The 15,341-nt window shown below is 41.5% G+C and overlaps 1 protein-coding gene across 1 annotated transcript in view; it reads left to right on the top strand.

The window, feature by feature from the left end:
* The window catches only part of fras1 (Fraser extracellular matrix complex subunit 1), a 171,636-nt gene that overhangs the window by 83,324 nt on the left and 72,971 nt on the right, over positions 1-15,341 (top strand). The window contains exons 15-19 of the mRNA XM_072664529.1: positions 883-1,026; positions 2,689-2,829; positions 3,254-3,394; positions 6,403-6,570; positions 15,088-15,228. Coding sequence (XP_072520630.1) covers positions 883-1,026; positions 2,689-2,829; positions 3,254-3,394; positions 6,403-6,570; positions 15,088-15,228 — 735 coding nt within the window. The remainder of the gene's footprint in view (positions 1-882; positions 1,027-2,688; positions 2,830-3,253; positions 3,395-6,402; positions 6,571-15,087; positions 15,229-15,341) is intronic.

Raw genomic sequence — 15,341 nt, 5'->3', positions numbered from 1 at the left:
GATTTATGCATGCAGATTACACGATGCTGACAGATGAATTACGACTTTAGTGAATTACCTAACTATTAGCTAGCCTGATTTTGCAACACAGCCAAAGAAAAAAGAAACCGTAACCAATCTAACGGGCCCATACTGGCACAGAGCCATAGTAACCATATGGCCCTGCAATGGAAAAGAGGCCATGCAGTCAGTGCGATGCTAATTGGTAGGCCATAAGCTTTTCATTAGCTTTGCTACAGTGCAAATTCAAAGTAGCAAACTTCAGACACACAACATGTGTTGGCTGACCGACTGTATTTGTGGTAAAGGGAAAACCGTCTAAATTTGACAGCCACAAATTGTCTTTACTCTGTTTAGCAATAATTACACGGGACTGTGCTATTGGTAACATTGCTCAGCTACTGTGCCATTCCGACAATCCCATTTATCTTATCCACATTTCCCTTAAAGTGCCTTCGAGCTTCCGTTCTTTACAGAAGCTGGCCCCAATTCAAAATCGATGTAGAAGCCCTGACGTCAGAGCAGTAATTAAGCTGTGATTGTTATCGCTGCTTGTAGTGAGGTGATTAAGCACTACAGCTCTGTAGGTCATTCCCTTATCGAGGCAAAATCCAGGCTAATTTAGGTGCTAGCTCTCACTTTCCTTTAGAACTGGGGGACGTCTCACTGTGTGGTTCAATAAGGACTTTGTGTAGAGGGGGTACGGAAAGGTCGTCTTTTGTTCCAGCTCACTTTGGCATGTGCTCTAACTCACACTGTGGAGTAGAGCTTTATCCGTCAGTAGGTGCCTTAGTCTTCTTTTCCGCTCCATGTGTTGTTAGTAACACCCTGAAGTCAACTTCCTAACTTTCTGATTCCGAATATTGACCTCTTTCTACACAGGTTGCCATGACTCCTGCTCGACCTGTCGAGGGGCGGGGCCTCAGGACTGTCTGTCATGCTCAGACCCCTCCCACCTGCTGAAGGGCGGTTTTTGTGTTGCGGACTGTGGCCCGGGCTTCTATGTCAGTCAAGGCAGCTGTTATGGTGAGCTTTACTCATTATTCAGACTAACTCTGAAGCTAACTAATCATTTTTTTTTACTTTATTTAAAATTTTAACTCAAATAGATAGTTCCACTTATGATATACATATACACATATGCATAAATACACAAATAAATAACACATACATAAATATACACCTAAATAAGATATACTTTCTTAAATATATTGTTTCACTTTTGATATTTTCCCTGCTAAAATAAATAAATAAATGAATATAAGTAGTCTGTAAACATTTTTTTATCCTTAAAAAAACAATAACAATAGCTGATTTATCATTAGCAACAACCTTAATTTATCAGTCTACTCATGCTTTAGCAGAATTTAGGTTTTCATAAAGAAGCCATTTACTGAGTTCCACATTTTCTAAATGTAACAGGGACTGAATAAAGATACTGAATTACTGCCTTCTGAATAGTATAATGTTATATCCCAACAATACATTCATGTGTATTGTTGTTTGGCCACCATGAGCTATATTGCGTGGCAAAATTGCTTTATTGAACATTGGTGTATGTTTTGTAAAGGTAATAAGCCAGAGTGTTCCTGGATGACAAGTAAGCCTGTTTCCAATGTTAATTAGAAATAATTTAACATACTAATCAACCAACCAGGTTGAATTTCAGGAAATGAAATGTCATTGTACAACACACAGCAGTTAATGAATATGCAAATGTTTTCCCACATAATTACTTTCTAAAACAAGGAACACAAAATATGCAGGCACATGGCAAAGAACATCCAGACAGACGTGTCGCCTTGCTTGGTGGTTCAAAATTCCACTGCGGCTTAGTGGTAATCGTCTGTGCTGAAGCACATATAACTGTCTGCAGAGAAGCTTAAGACTCCAGTACGACAACAATATCACAAATGTCAACCTGTGAGCTAAATGTCAGCACGGATGTGCTCAGCCTCCTGAATGGGTGGGAATTTAGCATGTTTGTACACAGCTTTCCGGCTAACCACTGTTGATCATTGCGTTGATGGATGTCACACTTGTCTGCTCATGTTGACGCACGGATCTGTGGTTGGTTTCTGGTCATAGGACTTTGTTTAGACATGCTAAACCAAAGGTTTAGCGTGTGTGATATGCTGGTAAAGGCTGTATATCCACTAGGAAATCCCTAGGATTTTTGTCTCTCCACTCAAAGATACAGAATTGCTAGTCCTCAATTTCTGAGGTTGAAAGACATCACAGAATTCTTTCTCAGCTTAGTTTTTCAGATTTGAAGTGATTGGTTCATTTTGAAACCATGAAGCCATGTTTGTGTTACATTGTACATCAAAAGTCACTGGTTTTACATGATATGTTTTCTATACCTTAACACTGAAACCCAATTTGAACAGCTATGGAAAGGAAAACTTTCCCTTTTTCCTCATCCAGCTGGCGACTAACTGGAAAACAAAAGCCTAAGGTGATCTACAAATGCGAGTCACATAGGCAATATCACCCCAGAATCTTAATGGCCCATGTAAAATAGGTTTTCTCACTGTACTACAATCTACAAATGCACAGCTAGAGACAGCTCACCCACTACTGCAGACTGGACTGCACCACTGATACTGATACTTAATTGGAAACAAATACTTAACGCATTGAAAGATATTTGGTTAACATTTGTTTGTATTTGTGTCTGTGCTGTAGCATGTGACCCATCCTGTGCTACCTGTCACCCGGACAGCCCCAGCTGCTTGAGCTGCCCCAATGGTTATGCACTGCATCATGGGAAATGTGTTTCTGAATGTCCAGATCAGCATTACAAGGACAGCTACAGTCGTTGCCAAAGTAAGTAAAAGAATGTGTTTTTGCTTTACGACGGTTTTGTTGCTGTCACACAAACATTTTGTATCTCCAAAACAGATAAAAGCTCTGACACATATTCAGAAATTGTCAGATTCACATTATGTCAAAAGTGAAAAACGGAAATTGTGTGTTTGTCTGACCGTAACAATACGCACTAATGTTAACCCACATCTGATCGCATTGACCACTTCATTACAAATCTGCCTTGTAGCTCCATGTTGCTTGTGTGCTGTTAGAGACTGGAGCTGTTGATCCAAGGACATCCTCTAGTCCTTCTTCAGCCTCAGCATCTGAGTCTCAGAACAGTGTTACAGCAGTGCCTGAGTGCAGTGCAGTAGTATGTATGCCTTCAGAAATCTGACCAGTCAAGATTTCTTGACCACTTGTATTCACATTTTTTGCTCAGCATGCCACAGCTCATGTACCTCCTGTTCCGGATCTTCTGCATCCCACTGCACTTCGTGCCCTGCCTCTCTCCCTCTCCATCAAGGCCAGTGTGTGGAGTCCTGTGGAGAGGGCCTGTTCGCCCGGGATGGACACTGCTACAGTAAGTTAATGCTGTGTCTGCCTTATTAGACTCAATTTCACACTCACATTTAAAGGCCAGATATCCTGAAACGTTGATTGTTCCTTGCTGGAAGTTGGAGAAGGGTCTGTTATGGCTGTTCAAAAACCCATCTAAAAGTTATAAGTGGACTTTATTGCTGAAAGCAGAACAACAGAACCCAGCTGAGTCTAACTGGCTAAGGAGTTTTGCATTATTTTATAGCAAATGTCTTTCAAAAGGAAGGCACTTCAAAGGAATGCACAGGTTTACGTGATCCTTCTGATCCTTTACTTGATGTTATCAAAGGATGATATGGAGTATTAAACTCATTTTGAGCTATCTGCATATTTTAGTATATTGTCCTCAGGAGGACAGATATTTGAAAAAAAAATAAAAAGAAAGAGTTTCTGCAAGTCTTGGTCTGCCCGAGTTACACTATATGGACAAAAGTATTGAGACTGCTGCTCATTCGTTGTTTCTTCTGGGTTTTAAAAAAAGAGTGAATGCTGATTCTGTTGCAGTAACTGTCTCTACTGCCCAGGAAAGGCTTTCTACTAGATTTTAAAGCATTGCTGTGAAGATTTAATTGCATTCAGTGACACCAGCGTTAGTGCATTCAGGATGTTGGATGATCACCATGCCACCTCGTCCCTAACTCCCCAACTTGTCCCGAAAGTGTTGGATGGATCACCACCCATCATTTCAGAGAACACAGTTCCACAGCTTAAAGCTGTGGGGCTTTGTACCCTGGTAACCGGTATGAACAAGCACAGTCACGAGGCATGACCGTGCTGGTCGACACACCCTAACCAGTATGACCGTGCTGGTTGACCAGCATGCCCGGGCTGATCATCCAGTAGGACCAGGCTGTTTTACTAGCATGCCTACCAGCCTAACTACACTGGACCACTAGGGCTGACTAAATTGGTCAACCATCTTGACCAAGCTTTACCTATGTGGTCAACCAGTATGACCAGCTTGATGAGCTTTGATGGTCAGCTAGCCCATCAAAATCAAATTAAAACATTCTTCCTGCTGCTCAGGAGCTGAACTGGTTAACCAGCATATCATATGTTTTGACTTGGTTGACCAGCTTTTTAACCACCTTGACCATCAAAGACCAGATTGGCTCATCCCAAACAAGCTCCCAGCTGGTTCTTTTTCAGCTGGGTAGTGGTGTGTTGTGTCAAAAAATTGAGATATGTATTGTGTATTATAAAAACATCACGTATCATATTATCATTTTGGCATATTACCCACCTCTACTTGTAAGTTATATGAACTTTTTCAGAATCTGCAGAGCAAATCTCAGTGCCTTCCATCCAAGCTCACTATGCACTGAAGTTTGAAGGCACTCTCAATGTTCACAGACTTCTCTGAGTCTAAATGTTTCATCGGTCAGGCCGTTACAGGCTGGTCTCTTGAAAGAGGCTGCCTTAAAAATGAAATACCAGCAGAGATGAAACCAGAATACAGTGATAAGCACACACACACACAGAGACACACACACACACACACACACAGAGTATTAAAGAGTATTTTGCAGTAAAGCTGGATCTAAAGTTAGGCCCACATGCTGGGCCAGTTCTTGTTTATCAGCAGGGGGTTGGCCTTTACCTGACGCAGACTTTTAGCTTCCGTAGCCTCTCCCGCGCCGTCAGCCAGGAGGGGCCTTGCGGTAGAGTGTGCGTGTATGAGCTGAATTCAAATAACACTTACTGATAGCCCTGCTGGGAGCTGAGCAGGGGGCTTAGAAACCAAGGATGAAGAGATGTGTGTGTGTGTGTGTGTGTGTGTGTGTGTACTGCTTTTGATTTACAACCAAAAAAAACTCATAGGTATAGCAGCAGAGTAGATCAAGTGTGTTTGTGTGTGCCTGTTTGTGTGTCTGTGTAAGTGTGTTTGACCAGTCGTGCATGTGCAGATAAGTGTGTGTGTGTGTGTGTGTGTGTTGATTTGGGAATGATGAAATTAAGCTAAATGTAACAGAAAGGGTGTAAAACTCACTAGGCCTGAATTCTTGATCACTGAATGTATGGGAGTGTGTGTGTGTGTGTATGTGTGTGTGTGAGTGTTTGAGCTGAAGGGAGTAAAAGCTGTAAAACTGACACCCAGATCCCTGATCCTCTGGACCAGCAAAACACACCGTTTGTCTATTGTGTGTATTTGGGAGGTGGCAGAAGTGTTTTTGATGCCAAAAGTAAAGTGTAATGTATCAAAACTGCAAGAAAAAAAGAAATTGGTGTGGGCTGTGGAGCAGTGGAATGATGGTCCTCCGTCTAATACTTTTGGGATAAGGGACCTTATACCCCTCTAGGCCACACCTGAATAAGCTAGTTACTAGTTTTACTAGCATGCCTACCAGCCTAACCACACTGGACCACCAGTCTGTCCAGGTAGACTAAATTGGTCAATCATCTTGATCAAGCTTTACCAATGTGGTCAACCAGTATGACCAGCTTGATGACCAACCTGGTCAGCTAGCCCGTCAAACTCAAGTAAAAACATACTGCCTGCTGACATGCAGAAACTCAGGTGTCAAACTGATCCACTGGAACAGCGAAACACACAGTTTGTTGATGCTCCATCCATTACTTTTGGGATAAGCTGGGAAGTTGGGGGTGAGTTGGGGTGGTGATCGTCCAACTCCCTTTTGTGCTCCAAAATCTTTAGTAAGCCTTCCCTGGACAGTAGAGACAGTTTCAGCAGGACAAAGAAACAATGAATGAGCGGGTGTCCAGATACTTTTTTCCATATTGTATATGTAGAGCACTAGGTGAGAGCTGAACACAGAAGATCACTGCTTTGGCTGCTACTAGCACAACTAGCATGCTAGCACATATGCGCAGCTATTAGAAAGGGCAGTGAAATCCAGTAGGGGTGCTCTCCTCAACTCCTTCAGGAGGCTGTTGTGGCTGTAAGTAAAATATATAGATATAGTAAGAAGTATTGGCCTGAACTTCTGAAATGGAATTCAAAAACTTGTCTCTCATTCACCCTCTCTACAGGCTGCCATGTGTCTTGCCGTGCTTGCGTAGGCCCGGAGCCGTCGGACTGCGTGCAGTGTGTAAAGCCAGAGGAGGTGCTGCAGCCCCAGCACGCACACATCTCTCATGGCACTTGTGTGTCCGCCTGTCTGGCGCAGCACTTCCTGGACACAGAACACATCTGCAGAGGCAAGTACACAGGCCTTCATTACCTGCACTCACGCTTAATATTCCTAAAAATAGAAGTGCTTCAAACAGTTGTTTGAGCGATGCCATAGAACTCCCATTTATGTGTGAAACCATCTACATCTAGTAAAGGTTCTGTAAACCTTTAAATGGTTCCTTACACTTTTCACACCTCTATTACAAACATGGTTCTTCACGCAAACAAAAATGGTTCTTCTATGGCAGGATTGGGCAACTGGGGTCGTAGACCAGCATAGTTTGCTGGTTTCCCTGTTCTAACAGACCTGCCAAATCTGACAGGTGAGTTTAATCAGGTGTGCTTGAACAGGTAAAGGATGAAACTGTGCAGGAATTCAGCCCCCCCTCTGGGATTTAAATTGCCCACCCCTGTTTTGTGGCATTGTTTTTAAGAGCGTGGGAAAGCTGGTGTTCAGATAAAAAAAGTCGCCTGAATCATCACAATGCAGAACACTCACTCAGTTTGTGTGCTTTTCCAATTAACTACAGTTAAAGTTTTAGTGGCAGATGGCAAGATTCCTCTTCCTGAGTAGAGCAGGGTACTGATTAATCCACCTCTAGATGATGTTAACTAACAGCATAACATAAATGCAGCATAACAGTGACTTCTGATTTCTCAGAACTCAACACTGCTCATAAATCAAGTAGAGTTATCCGCTAATGCACTGCACAAATTTGCAGCTAGTGGATTGCCTGCCTCACACACCTATCTGCCCATTCTATTATTCATAGATCTGTTTAAGCTTTAGCTTTTTTTAAATCTTGGATTCGAGATCAATGCAGAAACCCTGACGGGAGAAAAGTAATTAAGTTTTGATTAGAACTGCTGCTTAAAGCAAGCCGATTACTCTAAAGCATCGAGGTGGTAAATCTCTGTAAGTCGCCGCCTTATTGAGGTAAATCCTGCTAATTGAACCACCAGCTGAAGCCCACTGTTAGTGTTTGTGAACTTCGCATTGGCTTGTATTTTTGTACAGAAAAGTTGGACAATTGCATTTGATCGTTGAATTGACTGTTCTAAAATGGTGTCTAAAGCTGAATTTGTTTTTATGAGCATACCGACATGCTAATCTACTAGACCAGAACATAAAATTGTAGAACAATGTCTGGAATGATGATCATAATTAGTCAGTAATTAATACTTTAGATTTTTTTGTATTTAGTTCTGAGTGCCTAGAGACCTAAGAAATTGTATGTAGTGTGCAGACATCGCTTACCAGATTTCCTAGATGTCCCATTACCCAACCCACTTGTTAGTACTCTCCCCCTATCACTTGTTAAGCTCCCGACACTGGGAGGGTTACCCAGCACTGATGGACCGGCTAGCAGACACTTGTGCCAGCAGCATCACAATAAAGTGGTGTGAGGAGAGTTATCTACACACCCAGAGAGAGCAAGGCCAATTGTGCTCTTCCAGGCTTCGGCGATGGCAGGCAGCATGATCCGTAATTCAAACCAGCCAGATCCATGAGTCCGCTGGACCACTCTGGGCCCCATTTCCATACACGTATCAAGCAATTTATTAGAACGACCTGTACACCTACTTATTCATGAAATTATCTAATCAACCTATGGTGTGCCAGCAGTGCAGTGCATATATTCAGATTTGCAGATACAGGCCAGCAGCTTCGGGTATCAGTATGATCAGTATGATTTGCTCAGTATGATTTTGGGCATGGCATGATTGTTGGAGTCAGAAGGGCTGGTTTGAGCACTTCTAGCACTGCTGATCTCCTGGGATTTTTAGCACAACAGTCTCTAGAGTGAACTTAGAATGAAGAAAAACATTAAGTGAGCTTCAGTTCTGCAAACAGACACACCTGGTTGATAGGTAAGACTCGAGTAACTCAAAAAGCAAACACTATGTACTAATGTGGTGAGCAGTAAAGCATCTCAGTACCTTTTGGCTGGTGGGCTATGTTGACAAAGATCTTGTTGGTTCCACATAGTGTCCCCAATGAAGTGTTTAGTGAGTGTATATCTGCCTAATCAACCCTCATCAGGTTAGCATGTCAAGGTTCACTATAAGCATCTATAACACCTGAAGCATGGAGACAGAATGGGAATGCTTTATGAGTTTTTTTTTATGTATAAGTCTAGAGCGGTATTTTAAAAAAGCAGAATTTCTTATTTAGCCAGGCTTAAGCCCAAAAGGTCAAGGACTGTCTAACATGAATGTCCCCCAGCTCTTCTTCTATTGGACAGGCTTGGCTTTAGGCTTAGGTTACTGGCTAAACTGAGAAATCCTGCTTGTAAAATACCCCCTTGGTCAGAATCAGGCATAGTATTGATGTTTATGACACCAACAAAAAAATAATTTAAAGAATATCAAAACAAGCTAGGAAACCAAACAAGAGACCAGACACCAAAAACCATGAGAGAAGCTGAGCAGAACTCGCACTGCAATGCTGCAAACACACAGGGAATATTGTCCAAAAAACAAACAATGCACAACAAAAGGACAAGGCTGAACAAAGGGGTATATCCACACACTGAAAGCAGACAAGAGACACATGGGGGCAATAATGAGAGGGCATGTCTACAGACAACACAAAGGTAGAGAAGGGGCTGAGAAGGGGCAGAGCTGAAACCAAAACAAACTCCAAGGCACATGGGACCAGGATGACATGAGGGAGGATGTAAACAAGAAGGCAAAACAGACAAAACATGGCCACGGCTGGTCTGGATGTCACTGCTTTATTTAAATTAGAACTTGCTATTTGCTCCAGTCTGTTGCATGCTGGTATCTGCTGATATGAATACTGAAACTAATATTTTTGGATATGATAGGAGTGAACTATCTGTACTATCTTTCTATAGTCATGTAAACATGTGGACACCCCATTCAATTCTTTGTCATTTTAAACATATTTAAATACATGGGAATCCCATTAAATCAGATTTGTGCAGTCTCTTTCTGATTCATAAGCGTTAACATCAACTATGCTACCTGTAGGTCCTGTGATGACATTTTAGGACTGTTGGAGACTTCTTAATGCAACTTGTGGTCTGCTCTTGGCCTGAGCTTGCTAGGACAGCCAGACCTGACCATGTTAGCAGTTGTATTTAAATGTTCTCCACTTTTAAATTATTTTGCAGACAGTGGAACTGCTGATTTCGAACCTTTTTGAGATATTTTTGAATCTCTTCCCAAATGCATTTGCATCTTTTTTCTAAAGGTCTCAGAGAGCTCTTTGGATCTCTTCTTGGTAATATCACCCACTCTAACATTGAAAAGCAAGGTTGAAAAAGGTCTACTAATTTTTTCACATGGCTGTATGTTGTCTAGTATCGTCTGGTACTGTTGCGATTCCGGCACCCAACAACCGTTCAGTCCTGCTCTGAATTCCCTTTAGTATTTCTCAGACGGCTTTTTTCCTTGCAGGTTAACTATGCTAACCCGAGTCCATCAGAGCTGCCTTTTGCTATTCCAGTATTCAGATTAAGCAGAATGGACTATGGCGTGTCCGGCAGCAGCAGGAGCTTCACAGTTGATTTTGTAAGGTTCACTTAGGCCGTCGCTTTTTTAGCATAACTGAAATCATTAGGCCAAACAACTCTATCTGGACTTCCCCTCCTACATCAAGATAAATGGCTTTCTCTCTCATAGCCTCACACACACACACACACACACACACATACTCAAATACACACACATGCAGGACCAGGAATTTTCCTACTGAGTAGTGATTAAAAGTGATAACATCAGTGCCAAGATAAATATTGGAGCGAGACAGTGTGGAATCCTCACGCTGAAAGACACGCTGAGGACTGTTTGCACAAATTCTCCTAATTATTCTCTCGCGGAGTGACTGATACACATGCACACCGTGATGCTGCACAGCTGCCTTGTGTTATGCTGTACATTTGCAGAGAGTTATACTTCTACTGAAAAGTTTTTTTAATGGGCTTTTCATGCCAGTTGTGTCTCTCATACGAAAATCTTAAATTTTTTTAATTAGTTGTCTTTATTTCGGCACACCATTCCACCATTCATATTGTGTGACCTGTTCATTATAAATGAACCAATAGACATAACATGATATGAATGATTTGGAAGTAAATTTAGGTCGAACCTGGCTCTTTTGACAGCGTCAAAATGTTTGTCACACTGATGACAACAATGTTGCTATTGCTACTTTTGCAGTAATAGCATATAAATGGCATTGTGTGCTCTTGTTGTGATGCTAGCATTCATTGAATAATTTAGGTCTGTGTTTAATTGGTAAAAAAATAAAAATTTTGCTTCCCACATTTAGGCCATTCCAATTCCCACCCACTAGCTAGAACTTCCTCATCACATGCTGCTACCACCACTGGGAGGGTGAATGCTAGCATGTGTTTTCTTCTGAGTTAAGGCCTATTCTCACCAAGTACAATTTTTGTGGATGAATAAACGAATGTACTTTATAATGTATGGAAATCTTCACAGCACATTTTTGCCATCTGTGCTCTGTAAATGGACCTGGAGACTCATATAGCTTGAAATTTTCCACTTTTGTTTCTCTGCTCCCTCCCTGCTTTTGCTTTCTTCAGTTTTCCTCCTCCACATGAGTGCTCATTAGCGAGGGAAGCTAAAGTTGGCAATAGATTCTTGAGTTGTGGACAGACTAGACCTAGACAAACTAAAAAAAAAGGCCTACTTACCATCATTCCCCACCTTTCAGCTCTGCTCCACCATATATTTTCTTTAACCCTTCACATTTAACCTCCACGGTCAGCGTGTTACCGCTCATCGTTTAAGCTTTTGTATTCTGCTACAAACAAGATTAGCTTCTCTGTCATCATCTAGATGCTAATTTGTTTGGTCAAATGCAACCATGACAACGGAGCTCTGATTGGTCAGCCTTATTTTAATGCAGACGTACAATGCAGAACATTTAAGCAGGCTCTGATTAAACATTTTAGGCAGTGTCGCAGGCCGTCAGTTCCAGTGTGAAAGATATCATTAATGTTAAAATATTCAAAATTTTACATGCTTTTTGGACTCTGTGTAATTAGACCTTTACATGAATTGCCGCTATCGCAACATCATTGGATAGCTCAGCAGCCCTTTGAGGGGAACAATCACTGTCAACTTTGGTTATGTCAGCTATGTAACTAGCACCACTTTAAGTGATAAGAAGAGGGAGGGCCATCCTAGCCACCCAGAGAGAGCGAGGCCAGTAATGCTCTCCAGTACTTCTCGCCATAGATGGCTGTTGCATCTAACAGGTTTAAATACCTGAGATCCCCCTTCAGGGATAGGGTATTTGGCAAAGCCTGCTTTTCATATCAAGCAAGACTGATGATGGTGTGATGAACCTGAAGCTGAGTGTGGCTAACTCCATTGAGAATGTCAGCAAATCTTCTACAGGCTTTCTCTCCTGCTTAATTGAAAAGTAAAGTGTCCAAACTTTTGAGGAGTAGTGTAGGTTACCAAGGAGTCCAGAAATAGACCCATGCTGACAGCCTAAGCCAGCATGTTGGATGTAGAGGCTTTTGTCACTCTCCAGTGCGCGTGGTTGACTGTAATATTGTAGGTTGTGGAAATTCGACTTTGGGGCTCGGGCCTTCATCAATGGCTCCACTGTCAGCGTCCAGACCATGATGATATGTCCTTCTGACATCAATAGTGTCCATTGTGTCCCGCTTGCATGCTCAGACAAATGTTGAGCTTCCTCAAGGCTACTGTCTGTGCCGTTTGTGTGTGTGTGTGTATGTGTGTGTGTATGTGTGTGTGTGTTGACAGATCAGATATCAGTGAGAGGAAATTCCTACGTGTAAATCCCTCTCCTCTTCCAGCTCAACAACCTGTCTGAAGACGTGTGTGTGTGTGTGTCTGTGCTTTTCACATACCAGTAACAAAGCAATTAACCCTTAGACAGCCCAGTTATCAGTTACATCCATTAGCAATTTCTCACTCATAGAGACGACCAGAGGAACCGTGTTGAAGCTGCAGATTCTACATTTATTTATTCATGATATGTATTGATGAATGAAATGGCGATGAACAGTTATTGTTGATAAACAGTTTTGTTTTTAAAAGAAAATAGAACCACAACAGCAGATTTTCTGCAGATAAAAATACACAAGAACATAAAAGCAGCAAAAATGTAGTAAAAATGAAAGAAAATGAGAAAGTCATTTAAAAAACCCAAAAGCATTCAATATTGATAGTAAAAAGTAATTGTACACAAGATAACAGCAGCAAAACAGTAAAATATTACACAACAAATTTTTTCTCTATTATTAATTTATTATATGTGTAAAGCTCAACTTATTTAATTGAAAACAAAAACAAAAATGATAGCATGTCAATAACAATTAATGCATTTGGAATCTAATGCTTAAAAATAAATAAATAAATAAATAAATAAATTCCTCCATCTTCTTATCCAGAGCAGTGGCTCCGGTGACTCCCTCGAAGGCAGGAATACCCCCTGGGCAGTGCGCCAGTCTATCACAGTGTATCACACACATCCCCATTCACTCACACCTAGAGGGCAATTTAGCAATTTAGTCAATTCACCTACTATGTGCCTTTTGTAAGGTGGGAGAAAACCTAAGCCCTAGAGAAAAGCCATCCAAAAATGGGGAGATAAGCAAAACTTATCAAAGATGGACCAGAGTGGTGAAGAAACCCACACCCCTAAACCTACAACACCTGCAGTGCCACTGTGCTGCCACAACAACACAATAAAAATATCAAACAGACAGATAGATAGATAGATAGATAGATTGATTGGTTGATTGACGGATAGATAGATAGACAGGTAGATAGAAAGACAAATATATGTATAGATACAGAGACAAACATTAATGTCTCAGATAATCAAAATAATAATAAAAGAACAAAATAATACATTATCTGGGATAAATGTTAAACATTTCCTTTGTATTTAAAGGCAAAGGCACACAAAAAAAATGTCTTTTGGGCTTTTTTACATATTACTGGCTAATCGGCACCTTTTGCTGCGCATGTGTAACGTGATCGCACACCATCATGTATTACGTTGCTCTGTTTCTCCCAGCAATCCTCCATATCACCCTTTTACAATCCTTCACAAATCGTTCATGAAGTCTGCGAAGCCGTTCAATTTTTACAGTTTCTAAATTCCTCCCATCTGTTTCTCCCTGTGGAGCGCTAAGCTATTGCGTGTCTCAATAAATCTGTTTAAGGCCGTATGAAAGCCCCCAGTCTGCCATTGTGAATCAGCACCTCCTGACTGATATACCTCTTTCATTTCAGTCCTGGCTTCCTTTCAAATCATATTTCAGACGCCCAAATGTCATTGAAAAGAGCAGAGATCAATAGGTGAAGCCCAGTGGAGCAATTCATCAGATATGAGAGTTGTGTTAGGAATTGCTTTTACCTGCTTCTCTGCTGGCTGAAAGGGTGGGGGTGGGGGGATGCAGACTGACAGCGGTCTGTGTTTAATATGCCTACTGCTCTTCTTGGGGGGGGGGTAAACTCAATTACCATTGGCAATAACTGCTTGCTGCTGCCTGGCAGCGTCAGCTACTGAAGTAAGAAAATAAACCAAAATAAAAAAACACAGACAGTGTTGTCTGATGGACCTAGAGAAGTGGGTTTGTGTTTCTGTTTGATGGCCAAATGTCTAGTGAAGATAGGAAACCATTAACACTTGAATGGGATTAAATTAATATATGGCCTGTTTATTCAACAGAACAGCTGGAGAGTTTCCGTACACTTACTTGGAGAAAGGCTACAGTCCCTTTTACCATTTTGTACGTGCATTGATTAATTGTAGTAATGGTCAAGTCAAGGGAAAACTCTTATTACTAATATATATACAAGAATCAGCCATAACATTAGCACCACTATTCAGTTTTCTTCTTCTACAGTGCCAGTTAAAAGCTGGAAAAGGAGAGTGTCAGCAATGCTATTTATACATAAAGCAAACCAAGAGCAGTGTACAGCAGAGTACACAAGTATGTTAAAAAAAGAGATTAGCTGTCCACTTCTGGGTCCATTTCCAGCACCCTCTGTTTAACTGGTTGCAGCACGGACATGTCAGAGTCTCTCTGTCCACTGCAGCTCAGCTCAGCTCAAATCTCGTGCAGCAGGCTTGTGTGTAGATGTGTGTGTGTGGCTGTCCAGACATTCAGAAGGACTAACATATAACAATGTATTATTTTCTTGCTAATTGGGGACTAACGTATGTTCAGGTTTGATTTTGGGGACTTTATTGCATTCTCCACTAAATAACCTCAAGGATATCCCAGGATAGTTTGGAGAGGGCTGAGATACAGTGACTTTCTCAAAGAAGATGAAATCCATGACGAAACACCACACGGACACACCACACGCCAGAAAGGCCAGAAAATAATGTTCTATATGGAGAAATAGGAAATACATTCTGTATTAGAGACCATTTCTGTTGGTTAGTTTGTCATTCCAGTTTCACACAACTGGAGTTTTTCAACAGTGTGAATGTTCAAAACGTTGAAATGCAACTTGTGTGAAGTTTTTCAAATTGTTTGCTCTCTGTATTTCAGAATGCCATCCTTCATGCGCACATTGCACAGCAGGGAACGCCCGCAGCTGCACTTCCTGTCTTCAGCCCAGCGTCCTCCACCATGGACAGTGCCTTGACCGCTGCCCCCATGGTTTCCATGTCCAGGATCATACCTGCCAAAGTGAGAATACCTCATTTTCTGTCCTTCTGAGTGTTTAACGAGTCATAAAAATCAAAAAGTTTTGAGACGATTTAATTCTAATGCTTTAGAAGAAGAAGTGTAGGTGAATCACA

Source organism: Salminus brasiliensis, chromosome 20, assembly GCF_030463535.1.
Source record: "Salminus brasiliensis chromosome 20, fSalBra1.hap2, whole genome shotgun sequence".
Taxonomy (NCBI): Eukaryota; Metazoa; Chordata; class Actinopteri; order Characiformes; family Bryconidae; genus Salminus; species Salminus brasiliensis.
The sequence above is the reverse complement of the archived record's forward strand: the minus strand, read 5'-3'. Positions and strand labels throughout refer to the sequence as shown.